This window comes from Perissodus microlepis, chromosome 20 (assembly GCF_051167445.1).
Source record: "Perissodus microlepis isolate ML-2025 ecotype Zambia chromosome 20, ASM5116744v1, whole genome shotgun sequence".
NCBI classification, from domain to species: domain Eukaryota; kingdom Metazoa; phylum Chordata; class Actinopteri; order Cichliformes; family Cichlidae; genus Perissodus; species Perissodus microlepis.
The window spans coordinates 23,310,874-23,328,163 of NC_140480.1; the positions used below are offsets into that span (position 1 = coordinate 23,310,874).

Genomic DNA, 17,290 nt, shown 5'->3' on the forward strand with positions numbered 1-17,290 from the left:
ACAAGCACATTGATAAAACATGATATGGATATTGTGGAAAGGCTGTCTAACAAGCAAAACCACTCTATAGTATGTCTGGCATCATATAGCAGAAAGGCACTTTAAAGGAAAAGACAAAAACCCTGCAAAACCAGTGTGAGGGCCGAGTAGATGGGAGGTGCACGTTTAACACTTCACTAGCACTGTGAAAGTCTTTAAGTTGTTTAGACACAACAAATAAAAGTTCAGGAGGAAAGCATATCTTCAAAGTGTCAGATGTGACATGTCCAGTGTTTACCCTTTCAGAAGAGAAGTTGACTTGAGCCCTTAAGCAAACACGGACACAAACACCCCCCCACTTGGCAGTGTTTCAAAGCAAATACAACACTTGACTGGTCATGAACGTTGATCATAAATCTTTCATCTTATAAGTCGTCCCCGTCTGTCTTGAGTTATTAACAAAATGACAGAATGCATCAGGCCATGAGACGCATGTATGACTCACGATTACCCTGGAAAGAGGTAATGGGAGGGTCTGAATTTTCTGCTGAACATAGTGAAATATTTCCACAGAACAACAGGGAACAAGGAATAACAAGACGAACCACAAAAAACAGCACAAAACTTTAAAAAACTCAATTATTTTCTGTTTTGTTTTTTTTATTAAACCTCTATTGTTATGCAATCTGCTTATATAAAAGTTCTAAAGCCATCAGCCTGATACTAAGACAGACAGTGAGGCAATTGTGTGTTTCAGTTTAGTCCTCATTATTCATTGACCAAGTGGCCTGTGTGACACGTACATATCTTAACAAAACTGTAAAAACAGGAAACAGGAAACATGATGGACACGTACTGACAGACAAAAGAGACTGCACCGTGATGTTCAGTGCAGGTGGAGTGATTAGAAGTAGTCCGTGACGAAACAAGCTTGTGGACCTTGTTAATGAGAAGTCAGCAGAATAAATTACAGTAACGTTGGCATGCCCCAAAAGTGGGCTGCGACAGTCTCTTTGTGCTCCTCTGAAAAATGACTTCGACAATAGCACCAGGCCTGTCACCGTTTTCCTTTTGCGGAGGTGGATGATGAATGTGAGAGACGTGCTGGCGTTGTGAAATATCCACAGTGTGTGCATTCGACGCACACGACACACATTTCCCTGTTTACATATGAGATTACCTGTGTGACTGTGTGAGGAAAACCCCCCAAAAGAACAAAAAAAACAAAAACAAAAACAGGGAAAGGCAGTTGTGTATACTTCATAGCATAACACTATGTTCATTTTGTGAGTCTGTAAACCATCATCTCATTTGTTATTAAACATATATCGACCACATACGAGGAATATTTCGATTCATGATTCTGAACATAGCATATTTCTCCATTTCTTTTCTTTTTTTTTTATCAATTCTCTTAAATACAATATTTTACATGTCGGATTAAATACGGTTTAGTGTGCATGAGTGTGAATATCACGGGGCCAAGATAGTGGATTTTTTTTCTTCCCCCCACTCCTTGTTGCTGGCACTGTTTTTTTTTCCTCTTCTTCTTTGTAATCTATGATGTAGGGCTGGGCTCGCTAGCGTTCGTGTGTGTTTGTGTTCAGTCACTGTCACTAGTTTCGCTGCTGGGGTCCCCCTGCACCTTGCTGCGGTGCTGCATGGCGCGATGATAGGCCACCTGCACTGATTTGCGGATGTTGGACTTCCTGCCTTCGAGCATCTTCTCTTTGTCCAGCTCTTGGTCGACGCCCAGAGGCACCAGCTTAGAGCGCGGAAGCCACTGCCTGCAAGCACATAAGCACAAGCACAAACATTAAAGAAAACATGCATTGGTAAATGCTAAACAGACTGGCTTCTTATATAACGCTTCTCTACCTTTTATACTATAAGCCTCAATCACCCATTTAAACAAGCACTTTTTTATATGCCAGTGTTTTCTATTTAACATTCACACGCCAACGAACACAACAGGAACTGGCAGTTCTGTATCTTGCCCAACAATAATTTGGCAATCAGGCTGGAGCAGCCAGAAATCGAAGCAGCAACCCTTTGATTAGACACAGTCAGTCCAGACAGAGTTATTGTTTAGTTAAAGAGTAATTGGTTCCTATGGTCCGTTAATTTCTTGATTGACTTCAGAGTTTATGCACCCTGGATGCCTCCTAACAACTGCTGTGCTCATCAACTTTATAAATTTCTCCAAACTTAGCAAAACATGATCATAAGTAACTGCAGAGAACAAAGTGACCTAAAATAACACGTTCTTTCCCTCGTATTATCAAAAACCACGTTTGCCCCATTTCTGCTGAATGTTCTGTCGCTACACTTCCGTACAAAGGCTGCAGTTTGCTTTGAACTGTTGCCACAGAGCTACTTGTGTGCAAACATCCAGTAACATCACAAGCTGCCTTTGGTAGCATGTTTTGTTTTATTTTTGCTTTACGCTGCTTGATTGTGTTAAAATAAAAATACAACATATCAGCAAAAAATTAGCAGGAAAAAAAAAAGGAGGTGAACTCTGAGAATGAGTCACCTCCCCCTAAAAACATCACTTGAAAACCAACCATGTTCTCTTGTTGTCAAAGAAGAGGACCAGGAACAGGTGCTCCCTGGCCTCCTGGGTCATTTGCTCCCCAAGTTTCAGCACATCCAGAGGGGGGACAGGGATTGGGACACCTCGGTGGAACACCCCCTCCCTGGGCATCTTTGGGTCAATTATCTACAAGCAAACAGTAGCATGCAGAGGTTTAGAGAGCCAGTCATATTTTGACCGTAGTCTGTGCTATTTGTGTTGTTTGCCTGCGTCTCACCAGAGCAGGATATGAAGGATAGCCTCTGCACTTGGCCCAGACCAGGTCTAAAGCTTCCAGAGAAGAATAATCATCTGAGGCCATCCAGCACCCTGACCTGTCCCGCCCACGCACCACTGAGAGTTGGGAAAACAGCGTCCGTTAAGCAATCTCACTTCTAGTTAAAAACACACTTTATCACACAATAACACTGTTCTAAGCAACTGTTGGTGCAAAACACTTCCCTTTAATTTAAAATACGTTAACTCCTAATGCACCTGGGTGGGGAATGATACAGCTTCTTCAGTTTGAGCGGAGTATCCTGAACAAATGGTGCTACACAAATATAACACTTGACATAGTGAAGGGAGGGCACTTCCTTTGACAGGGAGTACAGGTCCTGCTATGCTGACATGTGGTGGCTGTGACAGATTACAGCAAAGAAACTGATGGAAAATTCAAAATGTTGTGTTATTTTTATGTTTTGTTTTTTAAAATACACCCACTGTTTTACGCCATCTTTAGCACTATCAGTGCCACATTGCAGAAATGATGTTCTGCTCTGACGTTCTCTCCTATAAGGACTTATCTGTCACATCTCTGTGGCTATTATTGTGTGAGAAAAAAAAAAGTTTAGCATATTTTTATCTGCAGTAATGTCTTTACGGGTATTTAAGCTTCAAGTAAAATCAGATTCCGATCAGACAAAATATGCCAAATTAGTTACAGGCTGAAAAGGCAAAGCCATGTTGGGTGATTCTGAGAAAACACTCACTATCTAAATAAATAGAAACTAGCTGTGTGCGCTTTATCTGAGCCTTAGAGGTTATAAAAATGTGCTTACGGTGTGAAACACCCCTCGAGCCACCGACTGAGTAGGAATCATTTTCTGTGCCTGATGTTTCCTCGCTGCTATCTTCCTGGAAAGCGCGTGAGAACGACGCCTTTCCTCTGCCCTGCTTAGAGGGAGTCGTGCTGCAAGAGAAAACAGACAGAACTATCAAGAGGCGTATAACTTTATCACAAGTGTTACAACAACTGGATGCTTCAAGCAGGGGGGATTTCTGTTGTAAAGTTAAAACTGTGTGTTAAAGGTGTCATAAAATTTCAAGAGAGATGATTGTTAAGTCACTGGGTTTGTTTCTGCAAATGAAACCTTATGCTCACGTCAACTGGTAAAAGAACTGATTTTAAGAGTACCAGGCATAAGCATTAATCACCTGGTCCTGTCTGAAGCTGCACTGCTGCTGCTGCTGGTTGTGGACTCAGAGTCTGAGCTTGAACGAGGGAGATGAGGTTCACTTCTGTACACGCGGAAGCTTTCCGTTACTGGTTGGTTTCCTGTATCAAAGCCATTAGTTGGCAGTCCTGAAGGAAGAAAATAGAAACAAGTGAGTGAGGGTGCGACTTGGCGTTTATTGTACGATAAAAGTTTACTGCAAATCATCTAATTTACCTGGCAGCAGGTCATCATTGTCACTGTCGCTGTCAGAGCTGGAGCTGGTGTGAGGGCTGCGGGGACGCTTCCTGTGCCTGCTTGATGACAGCAGGGGGAGTTGTGGGGGACCAACAGGACTTTGGCTTACTCCTGCCCCACCATAACCCGCATCCCTGTTCTTGGGTGGGCGTCCCGGCCTTTTGGGGGGTCCAGCTATTTTTTGGTTCTTCTTGGAGAAGAGGACAGATGTCCGACGGCCCACCTCTGGAGTCAGGGATGAGGACACATTCAGATCTTGATGGGGAGAGAGTTTTATATGTTAAAACACAGGCAAATGCTTATTATTCGACTGCTATTGGACAACAAATATCATTTTCACTGTTATGTCGGACATTAGTGCTAATATTTTCCTAGACACACCCTTTCCACCAATCTCCTGGCTGCTGCTCTCTCCCCCCTCATCGTGGTGTCCTGCAGATGATGAGTGATGGGGGAGAGAAGAACTCCGGTCTCCTCCGCCCACAGAGTCCCGGCCCCCCATGCCAGAGCCTCCTTCACGCTGGTGTGCAAGCTTCCTTTTGATCACACTGATCTCCTTTCTTAGGGCCTTGGCTCTGCGAGACTGGCCAATGCTATGCTTCCCTGAGCTGACCTCATCGAGACGGGACTGCAGGTAATGCAGCTGCTCTTCCAGAGGTAACCGCCGCCTGTTCTCTGGCAGGAGCAGGTCTGCGCAAGGCAAGCAGAAAGAGAAGCAGTTAGAGATGTTGGAAATGAAAAGAAAATCAATCTTATAAAGCAGTCACACATAACCAGAAACAGAAAATATAAAAGTAGGTTTGTTTCCTGGTTAACTATATATGGGGTAGACTATCTTTGAAGCCAGACAGATGACAACATCAAGCTTTAAACATAAAGTACAAATCCAGCATACACAAGCACACAGGATGTATGATGATGTTTTAGCTCAACTGAAACAGAACTGCATGAATTACAAGCGTCACCTAGTGGTAGCAACATGAACTTCTCTGCACCATATTGTATGTTACTGTTCACCATTGAGCCTTTATTTTGTGACAAGGGACAGCACTGCAACCGTGTTCCAGTAAACCTAAAATGTAATTTTTTTAAATTTATTTTATAAAACACTGTATCATACAGCATATTAATTAGACAAAAAATACATTTTAATGATCTAAAATCTTAAATCACATGTTTGTTTTTCTCCCTCCTTCTCCTTTAGCTGGTGCTTGAGGAAAAAATTATATTGGTTCCCAAGAACCTCCCAGTCAGAGACACTCACCATCTTCATTAGAAGACAACGGTCGATCTCTTTCTCTTTCTCTATCCCTGTCTCGCTCTCGCTCCCTCTCCCGCTCTCTGTCTCTCTCTTGCTCACGCTGGCTGTCCGGGCTTGGCTCTCGTGGTAGATGCATGCCGGTCTCGTAATCGAAGCCGATCCGTTCAGCTTGTCGCCTGGCTGTTCTTATGACAGCCCCGCCCATCTCTCTGAGCCGCAAGGCAGCGCGATAAAAGACTGTGTCCTTGGCGTTGTACTTGAGACAGTTGTTGACAATGAGCCCAAAATCGGCCTCAAAGGCCTCAAAAGTGAGGTAGCGGTGAGACTCCAGCAAGTTCCACATGGTCTGAAAATCCATTGGAGTGTCAATATGGTCCAGGTAGTCTGGCACCTAGGTGACAAAGGAGTAGTGAGCAGACCGAGCTATTTAAAAAAAAATCCAATCATATTTGTACAGTGAATGAAGAAGAAAGAAGGAAAGCCTAAAATACATTATGCCAGGTATGTAGTATACAGATATAAAGTAGAAAAGAGTCAAATATAAGTATCTGAACATAATCAGATTTCTTGTGCTTGCGAGTATGTTGCATTTACCTCTGCCAGAGGCACAGGCTCAGTGAAAAAGTTGTTAGTGTCTCTCTCCTGTAACTGTTCCAAGGTACTCCTCAACAGCACCAGGAAGGGAGTCAGCTGCATCTCCAGCGCCATCTGCTGCACTTTAATCTGAAAACAGACACATTTTTAGCAATAAACTAACAAAGTAGTGCACAGTTAGAAGTATACAGCCTGATCTACAGAAAGGAGATGCATATTGTTCTTTGTTCTGTAATCTCACTTTATCTTGAACAAAAGAAAAAAGAAACAAAACGCTCTCTTGCTATTCTTCACATCTCACCGTCTCCCTCTTGAGCTTCTCCCTCTTTCGGATGAGCTCCACCAGTAGCCTCGCTCTTTCCAGGTCGTGTCTCAGCCTCTGCCATGCTTTTAGCTGCTCCTTTAAAGCGGTCTGTTTCTCCTCGCTATCTCTCTGCAACATTAACGTGCACAATCCCATAAACATGTTAGAACAAATTACATTAAAAGGTATCAAGTCATGTCTGTTTATTTTTTAGCACATTTCAACACAACAGATGCTAAACGGAGTGTTTCAGGTGTCAGACAACATAATGAGACAAACACAGAATCACAGCAACAGAAATTACCGAGGAAGGTTGTGATGCAGGCTGTGGTGGGAGTGGGTCAATGTGTCGCTGCGACTGTAAGTGTGTCTGAAGCCGGCGCAAAAGAGGCACACCGTTCCGACTTTGCCTCTTCAGCGTCCAGTAGCTGTGAAGTCGTTGCATGAATTGGCTTTTCCTGGGTACCGTCAGGTTGCTGGTGATTTTGCTCAACCTGCAGAGAAGCAAATACTGTTTTAACTCTTAAGCATGTTGTAAATGTAAAGCATGTTGCAAACGCACTAACAAAGGTAAAGCCTTTAAGACCAAAATGTCACAAAAGACAATGATAAGGTATTTAAAATTATTTACAGTCTAAATCAAAAATAAAACAGAACAGAATGTACAATCATCATTTCTAATAAGTAAAATAATGCAATGTGACATAAATTATTGTCTTACAATACCAAAATTAAATAGTATAAATAGACGAGAAAGAAAAAAAGTATGTGATGATTTCTTTATTTGTTTTGCCCAACATACTGCTGCACAGACAGTTTTCTATTAACAGCAAAAGGCATATATGTGCTTACTGGGCGCACGACTTTGAGGCACAGACAGAGCAGGTGAAGTACAGGCCTACCTGTGCGGTGGTATACAGGGCACTGACACCACTGGTGCAGCAGCTCTCCTCTCAGCTAAGATCTTTCTGGCTCTTTTCATCTTCAGCCTGGATTTGGCCTTTGCCCTCTTCACCCGCTCAGAGCTCCAGCCCTTAGAGTCATCATCATGGCCGATGCTAGGCTCGTCATCTTCCTCCAGCTCGCCCTCGCTGTTGGATGACCCCATGCTGGCCCCACCGACTCCTCCTAAAGGACGTGCTGAACCGGGGGGCGTGTGGATGTCACAGTATGCCGTCTTGCGTACGCTGAAAGAGGTACCGTTGGCCCCAGTCTCTCTTACAGGCTCCATTTTCATATAGAGGCCTGCCTGCTGGGCACAGGTGACATGGAAAGCTGTGTAACAGTTGGCTTTGTGACACTGGATGCAGGCGCCCGAGCCACGCTGTTTGCAGATGTAGCAGGTGAGCTTCCAGCGTGCTGGAGGGATGTGCTCGATGCTATCGATCGGCTCCAGAAAGACTGTGTTCGCAAAGCAGACCTGCAGAAAGGCAGGAGAATTTATTTAACTGTGATGATGTTTACAAAGAAAAAACAAAAAAAACAAAAACCCAAGACTGACTGAGCATGCTTCACTGTACATCAACTGAGACAGTATCTATCTGGCTGTTAAGTTTAACATTCCCACAGTCTTTAACTGTGTAATATCAATAATAATTATAAACTTCTTCTTCTTTTTTTTTTTTTTTTTACATATCCCTTTTAAAATAGGGGGTTTAAAAAATGACAGCGAGACTGACGTCAACTCAGACTGATGTTGCACAAAATAATTACAATAGACAGTAAATTAATAATAGTAAATATCGCTGAAATATAAAAGGAAAGGCAACACAGATAAACAATCTTTATCTCCTCTGCCAGGTTGTTCTAAAGCCAAGGGGCTTTGATGACAAACAGCATGAGCACCTTTAAATTTAAGTTTCTAGGATCTAAGGCTGTGAACTGGCTCAGATGAGTTGAGCTTATTCAGTTTGTCGATATCTGCATAGTGATGTCGTTCCAAATCAAACATATATGGATTTACCTCTGGGATCCAGAGGGCGCAAACTACGTGGGCCCAGCGTGCGTCGTCTGTCTGCTTGAAAGCACCTCCTTTGTTCGGGCACAGAGCACAGTCCACAGCTCTGCTCGGCGACTGCAGGCACCGGCGACATAACCACTGGCCCTCCGGGATATAGGGAACGCCATAGCACTCCTGGTGTACTGCCAAATTACACATGTCGCAAAACAAAATCACGTTGCTGTTCTGACACTCTCCATCGTTACAGATGCAGCAGACAGCATCTTCGTCAATCAAGGTACTGGGGTCCGCCTGAGAGAAAGGAGCACAAGGACACATTACAGATGAAAGCATTTATGTCAAGTTTGAACCATCGTCTCCCTCTTTTGTCTGATTAAAGTACCTTATTGTGACTCTCAAAGTATGACTCCTTCTCTAAGCGGTCCATGAGATACTCAAAAACCTCCTGAGGGATGGGTGTCACACCGTCACGCCGCCGCTTGTCGTTCATGATATCAAGCCAGATGTAGTCCTCCTCATCGATGTCATACTCTACCTCCTCATCTAGCTCCTCCACAGATTTATCAATGTACCTAGAGTAAAAAAAGAAAGACAGAAGAGTCAAATTAAGACGTATTCATGCAAAGAATACTTAGCGTGCAAAAAAATATAATTCATTATGGTGCCAATTGTAATTCAGTGTAAAGACAAGAATAATGATGGAAAAGTATGAATCTGAAGCACAGTAATCAGTAATTTCCCTGCTAATAAAGTGGGGACTGGCTGGACTGTATGAAACATTTAGGTCAGGAAATATTTATTGTATTTAATAACTTATATATATATATATCCACATATATCCACTCAAACAACTCACTACCAACTGCTTTTGCTTTAAAATGGATGTTCCTCTCAACAATCCTGCTTATAATACATATATATATATATATATGAATTAAATGACTACATTTATTTGCAGACCTGTAGTATGATAATGGCCGAGGTGGGGCATCAGGTCGGTCTTGGTCGAGTTCTCTGAACACAGCCTCCGGTAGCTTGACTGCAGGACCAGACTGAGCGCTGTGATGATGAGATAAGCCATCCTTCTTCTTGGCTTTGCTCTTATGTTTCCCAGTCTTTGGTGTGGATTTTCCCCCATTAGAAGATGGGATATCTGAGCGGTCCTTGCCACTCCCTCCTAACTCGCTGCCCCCGGCTCCACCGTCACTACCATTACACATGCCGCCACCACTACTACCAGTTCCAGATGGAGGAGCGTCTTCTGCATCACTGTCTTCATCTGACACCACATCTATATTCTCGAAGATGCTAATGCGGTGAATGCGCCCTTGAATCTCCACCTCCACCATGCGCTGTGCCTGGGCGTAGGTCATGGTCTCTCTCCCCGGGGAATGGGAGCGTTCTGATCGGTTGGGGCTAACAGGCGTGTTCCCTCCATGACCCAGTCCTCCTCCTCCGTTACCCCCGCCATCATCCGTATCCCCTGAACCAGTCAGCGAGGCACGAGGAGGACGTCCCTTCCTCTTCTTCTGAGGCACAGCCTGGGCAGGAGTTGGGTTGTCATGGTCATAGTGGTAAAGGTGATACTCAATGCCGCTGTAGCTCTTGTAGACCTTACGGCAAGTCTCCACAGGACACTCATAAGGGGGCTTAGTGGCCCGCAGGTTGTGGCAGAATGTCTTCACGTCAAAGTCCAGCCCCATTGTGCCAACAGCCACTGCTGGGACAGATGGTGTTCAAGTTTACATCTGAAACACATGAGCACAACAGGGAACAATGATATTTGTTAAAAACAACGCACATAACAGATACTGGGCACTGTCTCCCAAGAGTTGCCTTAAAGAGCCCCAGACACCAACGAAATGCACCTGTTATGGTGCAATCACGTGACCACTGATGGTAGCAAACAAATTATGATCTGTTATTCAGTAACAGGTGCACTAAGCTCAGCGTGTTTGCTATGATCATTGAGAACTACAATCATGTAATACAAGCAGCAAACAGTAACGGCAACAGCTACAGCTAGGCAGCTGTAAACCCGAGCTCATTTGCGGTTCTTGACGAAAGAACTCAACCTTTATCTCGTTCGAACCCTTCCACCCTCTACCTCCTAAGCTAACCAACGAACTTTGTGTATTTTAACACAGCTAACGTTAGCATTAGCATTTTGCTGCTGCATTCCCCCCAAAACAAAGCTGCAGTTAGCTTGCTGGCTAACAGCAGCTAGCAAACAACAACACTGGCCACTACGTAAACAAGCACAGTTCAAGAGAATAACCCTACAGCACATGAAGTAACCTTACAAACTAGCCACGCTAGTCGCCATTATTATTAAAAACTGTTCTTATTTTTTATTGTAACCTTTGCTCGGTATTTCATTCAAGCTCAGTAACGTTTAAATAGAGTGCCAAACTGTAGTTGTGTCCCCTGGGCAAACGCTAGCCTCGCAAATCAAACCATTACAGCGCATTCCAGTATAGTTAATATTAAAACAAATAAAACACACATGAATGTTTGGGGCTATACACACCGCAGCCTGGCCGTTCAGACCCCAGTGTTTCCCTCCACAATGACCTCACCCTGTGAATTTCTGAGGCAAAATGACAGCCTGGCTTCCTGAAGAGCATGTGTGGAGGCTTTATCAAACTAAGGTCCATCAAAAGCGTTCCTTCTCCTCCTTTAAGCCAAAATATCAGCGAAATCGTTTTCTCTGTGACGAGAAACAGCCAGACATGATTATTTTTTTCCGCAGTAGAGCTAACACCAAGGTCTGTTCATGTTGTCGGAGTACGGTGGGTTACTATGGATAACACCAATTACTGTAAAAATACACACACAGTCATCTAGTGTGATCTTTTTTAGCCAAACATGGCCCTTTTCGCCATTTAAAGCTAATACTTCTGATCTAACGTTATAAACACTTACTACTCCACGTTCCTCGAGACCTGCGTGCTTCGGAAACCTCACAGCAGCTCACAGCGGTTGTTGTAGATTGATTTTTAATTCATTAAATAATCCCAGCAGAGCTCAGAAGAGGCGTAGGTACAGAAAAAATGTTTTCATGAAACCATATAATAGCCAAAGAATTTCATTGTGTTGGGAATAATTCAGGAACTCGGTTGAACAAAAGGGGCAACCATTACTGTAACGCTACGACACAGATGCGGGTCGACAGATTCGCCACACAAAGCGGGGTCTTGTTTCTCCACTTTCTTTCCTGACTGTAGCCTGTTAGAACATATTGAGCGAGATTTTGTAATATAATTAATTTAATCTCTTTAAAGGGTTTGTTAAAGTATTTATTTTCATTGCCAGGGTTTGTACTGTATGTTGCGAATCTGTGGCGTCTGTTCAAAGACGTCGAGGGTGTGAAAACTCGAGCCTCACAGAAACACTTCCTGTCCGTCGTAAAAATATAACAATATAATTCTGAGTATTTATAAATTTATCAATTTAAATAATAAAAATGAAAACTCTTACTCCATGCTACTTACAAAAAGTAAACAAATTATTTATGAAATACACGGAAGACACTAAAAATGCAAATAACAACGAGACATGCTATCAAGCATAAAATATTTATTTCTCTCTCAACATACAGTCTGTGATAAGAGTGCAGCAGGATAGGGTGGGGTAATGCAGTGGGACATACAGCAGGCAAAAAGCAATCCCACAGTTTGAATACAAGCCTTTGACAACCAGTGCATATTCACCAGGGGGCAATGTTGTCCACAGAAGAGCGAGATAAGCAGAGGGAGAAGGTGTCAGAGCTGCTTTCCCCTCTGTGTGTATCAGCTCTTCATTTCATCAGTGCATCCAAATGAATATGCCATAGAGTTGTTCCCTTCTCTGCTCTCCAGTAAGTTAGCAGCGAGGGAGGTGGAACAAAACATACCAGATACAAATGACAGAGAACAGAAATCTCTTACTACTGGAAGTATTTCACCAAAGCAGAAGACTCTGCATAATATCCTATAAAAGTCCAATTCAAACCGAATTGATGGAATAATATACTTCAAAGCAACCCCTCCTCCTCATCCAATACCACCACCACCATCAATATCATTTTCATCCAAAAACAACAAAAAAAAAAAAAAACAGAAACAGAAAAACAAAATGTACAAAACAAGAAAACTGTACAATTCACAGCTTGGCAAGATTGGGGGTGCTGAAATCTTTCAAATGTGCTGTGGAGATGTGAAACTTCTAACCATAATAGCAGTAACTGTTAAGCTTTGTGGAACATGAAAAGTTGGCCATGCTCGTCGGTGATATAAAAGTACAGATGGGTGAAACCCACTTATATACAGTGTAGGAACTCTTTTAACGCAGAATAAAAGGAGAATATGTGTTGTGCAAATCTCCCACATCGAGTGTCGTTTGCATTTTGAAATATATCGCTGGAAAGAAACTGGAAAACAGAGCAGACATCAAAAGCAACGTGTGAAATGAACACATCAAAATTTCAACAAGGCAATAACACTGCTTCATGAGTGTCCCATTTGTTAATCTGAGGAGTCTTATTTTTTTTAGTGCCATTGTATGTGAACAGAAAGCCTAACTATACAGTAGGATCACCTTAACAGATGATAGCAGCATCACCAAAAAAAAAAGAAAAAGAAAAGCATCAAACATCAAATAGGTTGAAAATATCAGAGCTAACTTGTGATTGCACAGAACATTTTACATACAGTGTACGCTGAGTACTAGCAAAGTTGAAAGAACATTTACTGGAAGTGAATTCAGTTTGCTGCGTGGATTGTAATCTTTATACTTTGCCCGGTAACTTCTGTCTTCTGTCTGGTGCTTGGTGATTTGCGACGTTTGTTCAACTTTTTAGCTTGCTCCTGTTGCACACATTAGAGATAAGGCTTGTGGCAAGGCCACGATCAAAGCTTTGTTGAGGGGTTTAAATTGCACTTTTGAGCCTCAAGCCTTCACATATTAATCGCTACATTCTGATCAGAACACTTCCGGAGGCATATACTGTAGAAAGAACTATGTACAGTATGTATGGCTCTGGACACCGCCTTTCCTTTGAGCACAAAGCTACAACACTGCCAGCTCTTGTGCTGTCTAATGTATCAGCTGTCCTATCAAAAAGAGGCCGTGTCCTGCTGAACCATTTTGACCTGAATGAGTGGATTTTGGCTGCTGGCATATTTTTTTTTCTCCCTTCCCTCATCAGTCGTACATTAACCGTTTGTTTCTGCAAGGCATCGGTACGTCTCACCGCTATGGCATTCCATCTGTCACAGGGGTGGAAAGTAAACAAGAGTTAAAACACGATTCTGTTATTTAAATAAAACTACATACTGTGATGACAGTGCAGTAACAGAAGGGCATTCATATGTAAACCAAAAAAAATAAAAATAAAAATTGCAATGTATTAAAAACTCAAGACTGCATTCAAGCTACATTAAAATAAAATAACTTGGATGCAGACTTGTGGTTTTTATTTCTTCTTTCCAAGAAGAAAAAAAATATATAAATTAATGTTCAAGGCACTACATTCTTTCCAATAGATTCATCATACTGTCCTATTATTGTATCTCAAACCACTGGTATTTGGATTCCAATGTAGTGTTTAAAGTGTACTTAACCCAGAAAGGCAAAAGCAACAAGAAAATTGCAGAATTGAAGAATAAAATGAAATATGGATGTTGTGACCACACATAAAATGACTAGTATGGCTGAGTCATGACTAAAGCCAAAAAAGTATTCAAACATACTTACTTAACATGTACTGTATAATATACACACATATCTACACTCACACACACACACACACACACACAATTTACTACAGATTAATGTTGCATGAAGAATCAACACTTTTCTCATGGTATTTACATGATGGGATTATGTACATGTGTTGCTCCGAACAGAGCAGAGTGGCGCTGGACTGTCTTGCAAATACACACTAATAAATTTTGGTAAGCAGATCAAGTAGTCCTTGTGGTTTTTGGACACGGGCCATTCTCGGGGCTGTGGATGACCAGAGGGTAAGCTTGAATCTGTGGGTTTGCCATTGTGCCATAGGGCATCATTCTTGCTGCACCAAGCAAGCCTACGGGGACCACAGACCCTACAGGACTGGGCAAGCTGGGCCATCTCTGGGGATAAAGAGGACCGGGAACCATCCCAGCATAGGAGCCTGCGGGAACGAGGTAACCAGGAGAGGGCGCTGTGGATGAGTTTGGCGATAGGGTTGCAGGTATACGAGGGCCTAAAGCAGCAGTCAGGGGGCATGAAAGAGGCAGCTGGAACTTGCCGGGACCATTATGACATTTCATCTGGAACAGAGGGGACAAAATATGTGCACAGACTCAGGCTGACTCATGCTTACATTAAGAATGATGAAGTACAGCTCCTAAACTCTCAGTCACTCTCTGTTCCAAATACCTCACGAGTAACTGCTCCCATCGGTGCTGCACCGCCTTCCAGGTCTTGCCGACGCCTCTGCTGTTTCATCTGGTTCAGGGAAGGTCGTGCTTGACTGGCCGCTGCTACAGTTTCCTTTGTCCAGTCATCAACCAGTTTGTGAAGATCATCAGTAAACGTGCCTCTCTTGTTGTTGCTGTTGTTGGTCTGGACCTGAGCGAGACGTGTGAATGGCTGAGGAGAGGGTGAGGATGTTGCTGCAGAGAGTGATGGCTGAGTCTGACTGGAGGCTGTCTGAGCAGTGGTGGTGTTGAGAGAGGACCCTGAAAAGACACAAAGGTCTTAAAATCTGACTAGTTAAAAAACAAAACAAACAAACAACAACAAAAAAAAAAAACAGCTGTCAAATCAATTGGCTGCTGTATGGCAGAATTAAGGACAGTTTCACAAAAAAAAAAAAAAAAAAAACCCTGTAATGTCACCTTTCATGAAAGCCACGTTTAAATAATCCTCATCATTCTGGCGAGGCTAGAGCAAAATGAGTGTACAGGTAAAGTTGTGACACATATTTTGCCAGCAGCCAAAGGATTACAACATACATGTCTTTCATGAACAATTAAATAAAAATGAAATGTTTGATATGCAAGCAGTGACAAAATCCAGCAACCAAGACATGTAGGCACACTGCCATGCAAAACATGAAACAAATTAATGCAACAATCTGTTGAGTACCCACATTTAAACAACGGAGACATTTTCAAGTGCCAAATTAATTTCAGAGAAAAAAAGGACTAAAATAGTGAGGACGAATAGAAAAGACAGAGAGTAAGAAAGTAAATGAGATAGTTACTACTACTGCGTTCTTTGCCTAGACATAGTCGTTTCAGAGTGGACCCTATAAAAAGGTAAAACAGCACAAGACAGAAACAGTTAGGCCAGGACACACTGCACACCACAAGTAGGTGGACAAGCTGCTTCAAAAGCACATTCAGCTATCAAAACAACTGAGGAGAGAGAAAGAGGAAAAGGAGGAAGAGGGGTGTAAAAATCAGTGAGGAGGACTAGAGGAGCAAATCTAGGTGTTCTCTTTAATATCATTTGAAGAGCTGATTTTTAGAAAGTGTACCTGACAAGCCTAAAAGAAATCACAACTTGCCTTTACGTGTCATGTTGCATGTTTGTTCCTGCACATTTATTGACCTTTTCATGATTATATTTAATATGGAATATATCAAAAATATTGGACAGAAATTTGGAAAAATGCAGCTACTATTGTATAAATTTGTACTTTTTGTTTGATCATTAGAATAACGGATGATTTACTGTTTCATTAACTGGTAGGGAGAAACTACAAAATGTGTAACATTGTGTTTTCTGGGAAAGAATATTGGAGCCTGGATTTAAAGGGAAGCAAAAAGATCCCTTTGTCGATGTGAGAATGCCTGTGAAACAAAATATGAAACCAAAACAAATAAAATTTAACCAACTGAAAGCACACAGATACAAGCTGGAACTCGTCAGAGTCAGCAATTAAAAAGGAAAAAAAAAAAAAAATCCAAACATGCAGGTAACTCAGGAGAGGTGAAAGAACAAAACCAGAATAATATTGATGATACAGCCCTTCATATGGCGGAGCAAGTCTCCATCAGTGCCCTGCCTGGCGCCTGCACCATGCACGTCTTCTCCATCCAAACATGAGGGACAGAGAGAGCTTTCCTCAATCATAGCATAGGGCCCTGCCTATTAGGGAAGGGTTGGGTTTTTTTTCTCTGTGTTAGTATACACAGGATGGCAGACTTAGTGCCTCGACTCGTCTGTATGTGTGTGTGTGGGAGGGGGTGTTACACAATCAAAATTAACTGTGGATGGAAACACACAACAAATAAATAGGGTATAAAGAGTTTGCCATTCTCTCTCAGATGCACACACACATACACAAACACACTCACACCATCTTGCATTAGGCCCATGTTTGGACAGGACTAGGCATTCACAAGCTCCAGCGTGCTTGTGGGGTCTATTTTTGAAAGCCAGAAGCACTGCACAAAGCAACTGTATGAAGAGCAGGGGGCAATATATTTATAAATTAATAATTATGAATGTAACTGCAGTTCTGTGAATTATGGATGATTGCCAGAGGAAAGACTGTAAACTGACATAGGTACCTACAACATTAAAGTTATTGCAGCCTGGATTTTGAATATAAGAGGCAGCACACCCTAGAAATGTTTCCTTTTCAATCTTAAGATCAACTGGATGCAATCTGGGTCCTCAGGGACACTGAATTCATAGAAATATAGCTACTCCTTGTTCTACTTCCTTTCTCCCACCGACTAAATACAGCTCACAGTACAGCACTGGGTTGGTAAGATGGTTGATAACAATTACATGTTGTTTCACAGCTCTCTTTCTATCTGGAAAATATCCCTCTGTGCAAATGAAACACTGGAAAAACTGACTGCATAGAAATTACGCTCTACTTCAGTGCACATAAATTATTTTCAGCAATTTGGACCTGCAGATCTCAACACCCGCACAA

General features: G+C 42.4%; 2 protein-coding genes across 9 annotated transcripts in view; both read right to left on the reverse strand.

Moving 5' to 3' along the window:
* Positions 1-1,042: 1,042 nt before the first annotated feature.
* brpf1 (bromodomain and PHD finger containing, 1) lies at positions 1,043-11,548 on the reverse strand. Of its 4 annotated transcripts, none has more exons than XM_084918010.1 (16): positions 11,293-11,548; positions 9,328-10,115; positions 8,750-8,939; positions 8,371-8,658; positions 7,310-7,827; positions 6,712-6,901; positions 6,405-6,536; positions 6,104-6,232; positions 5,513-5,900; positions 4,630-4,938; positions 4,228-4,503; positions 3,992-4,139; positions 3,616-3,746; positions 2,793-2,908; positions 2,547-2,701; positions 1,043-1,766 (listed from the first exon to the last, which is right to left on the reverse strand). In XM_084918010.1, the coding sequence occupies exons 2-16, from the start codon at positions 10,068-10,070 to the stop codon at positions 1,583-1,585; spliced, it is 3,897 nt and encodes a 1,298-aa protein (XP_084774136.1). In that variant the 5' UTR covers positions 10,071-10,115; positions 11,293-11,548; the 3' UTR covers positions 1,043-1,582. The 4 variants fall into 4 exon arrangements, with proteins under 4 accessions (XP_084774136.1, XP_084774139.1, XP_084774137.1 ...); XM_084918013.1 differs by lacking the exon at positions 11,293-11,548 and adding an exon at positions 10,947-11,267; XM_084918011.1 differs by lacking the exon at positions 11,293-11,548 and adding an exon at positions 10,898-11,267.
* Positions 11,549-11,931: 383 nt separating this feature from the next.
* Positions 11,932-17,290, reverse strand: part of LOC146364560 (serine/threonine-protein kinase WNK2) — a 41,352-nt gene continuing 35,993 nt past the window's right edge. For 3 of the 5 annotated variants that reach the window (XM_084918009.1, XM_084918007.1, XM_084918005.1), the window contains 3 exons: positions 15,602-15,646; positions 14,773-15,074; positions 11,932-14,663 (listed from right to left, as the gene is read on the reverse strand). In XM_084918009.1, the coding sequence (XP_084774135.1) occupies positions 14,313-14,663; positions 14,773-15,074; positions 15,602-15,646 (698 nt within the window). In that variant the 3' untranslated portion in view covers positions 11,932-14,312. The remainder of the gene's footprint in view (positions 14,664-14,772; positions 15,075-15,601; positions 15,647-17,290) is intronic. The other 2 variants (XM_084918008.1, XM_084918006.1) reach the window with 1 other exon arrangement.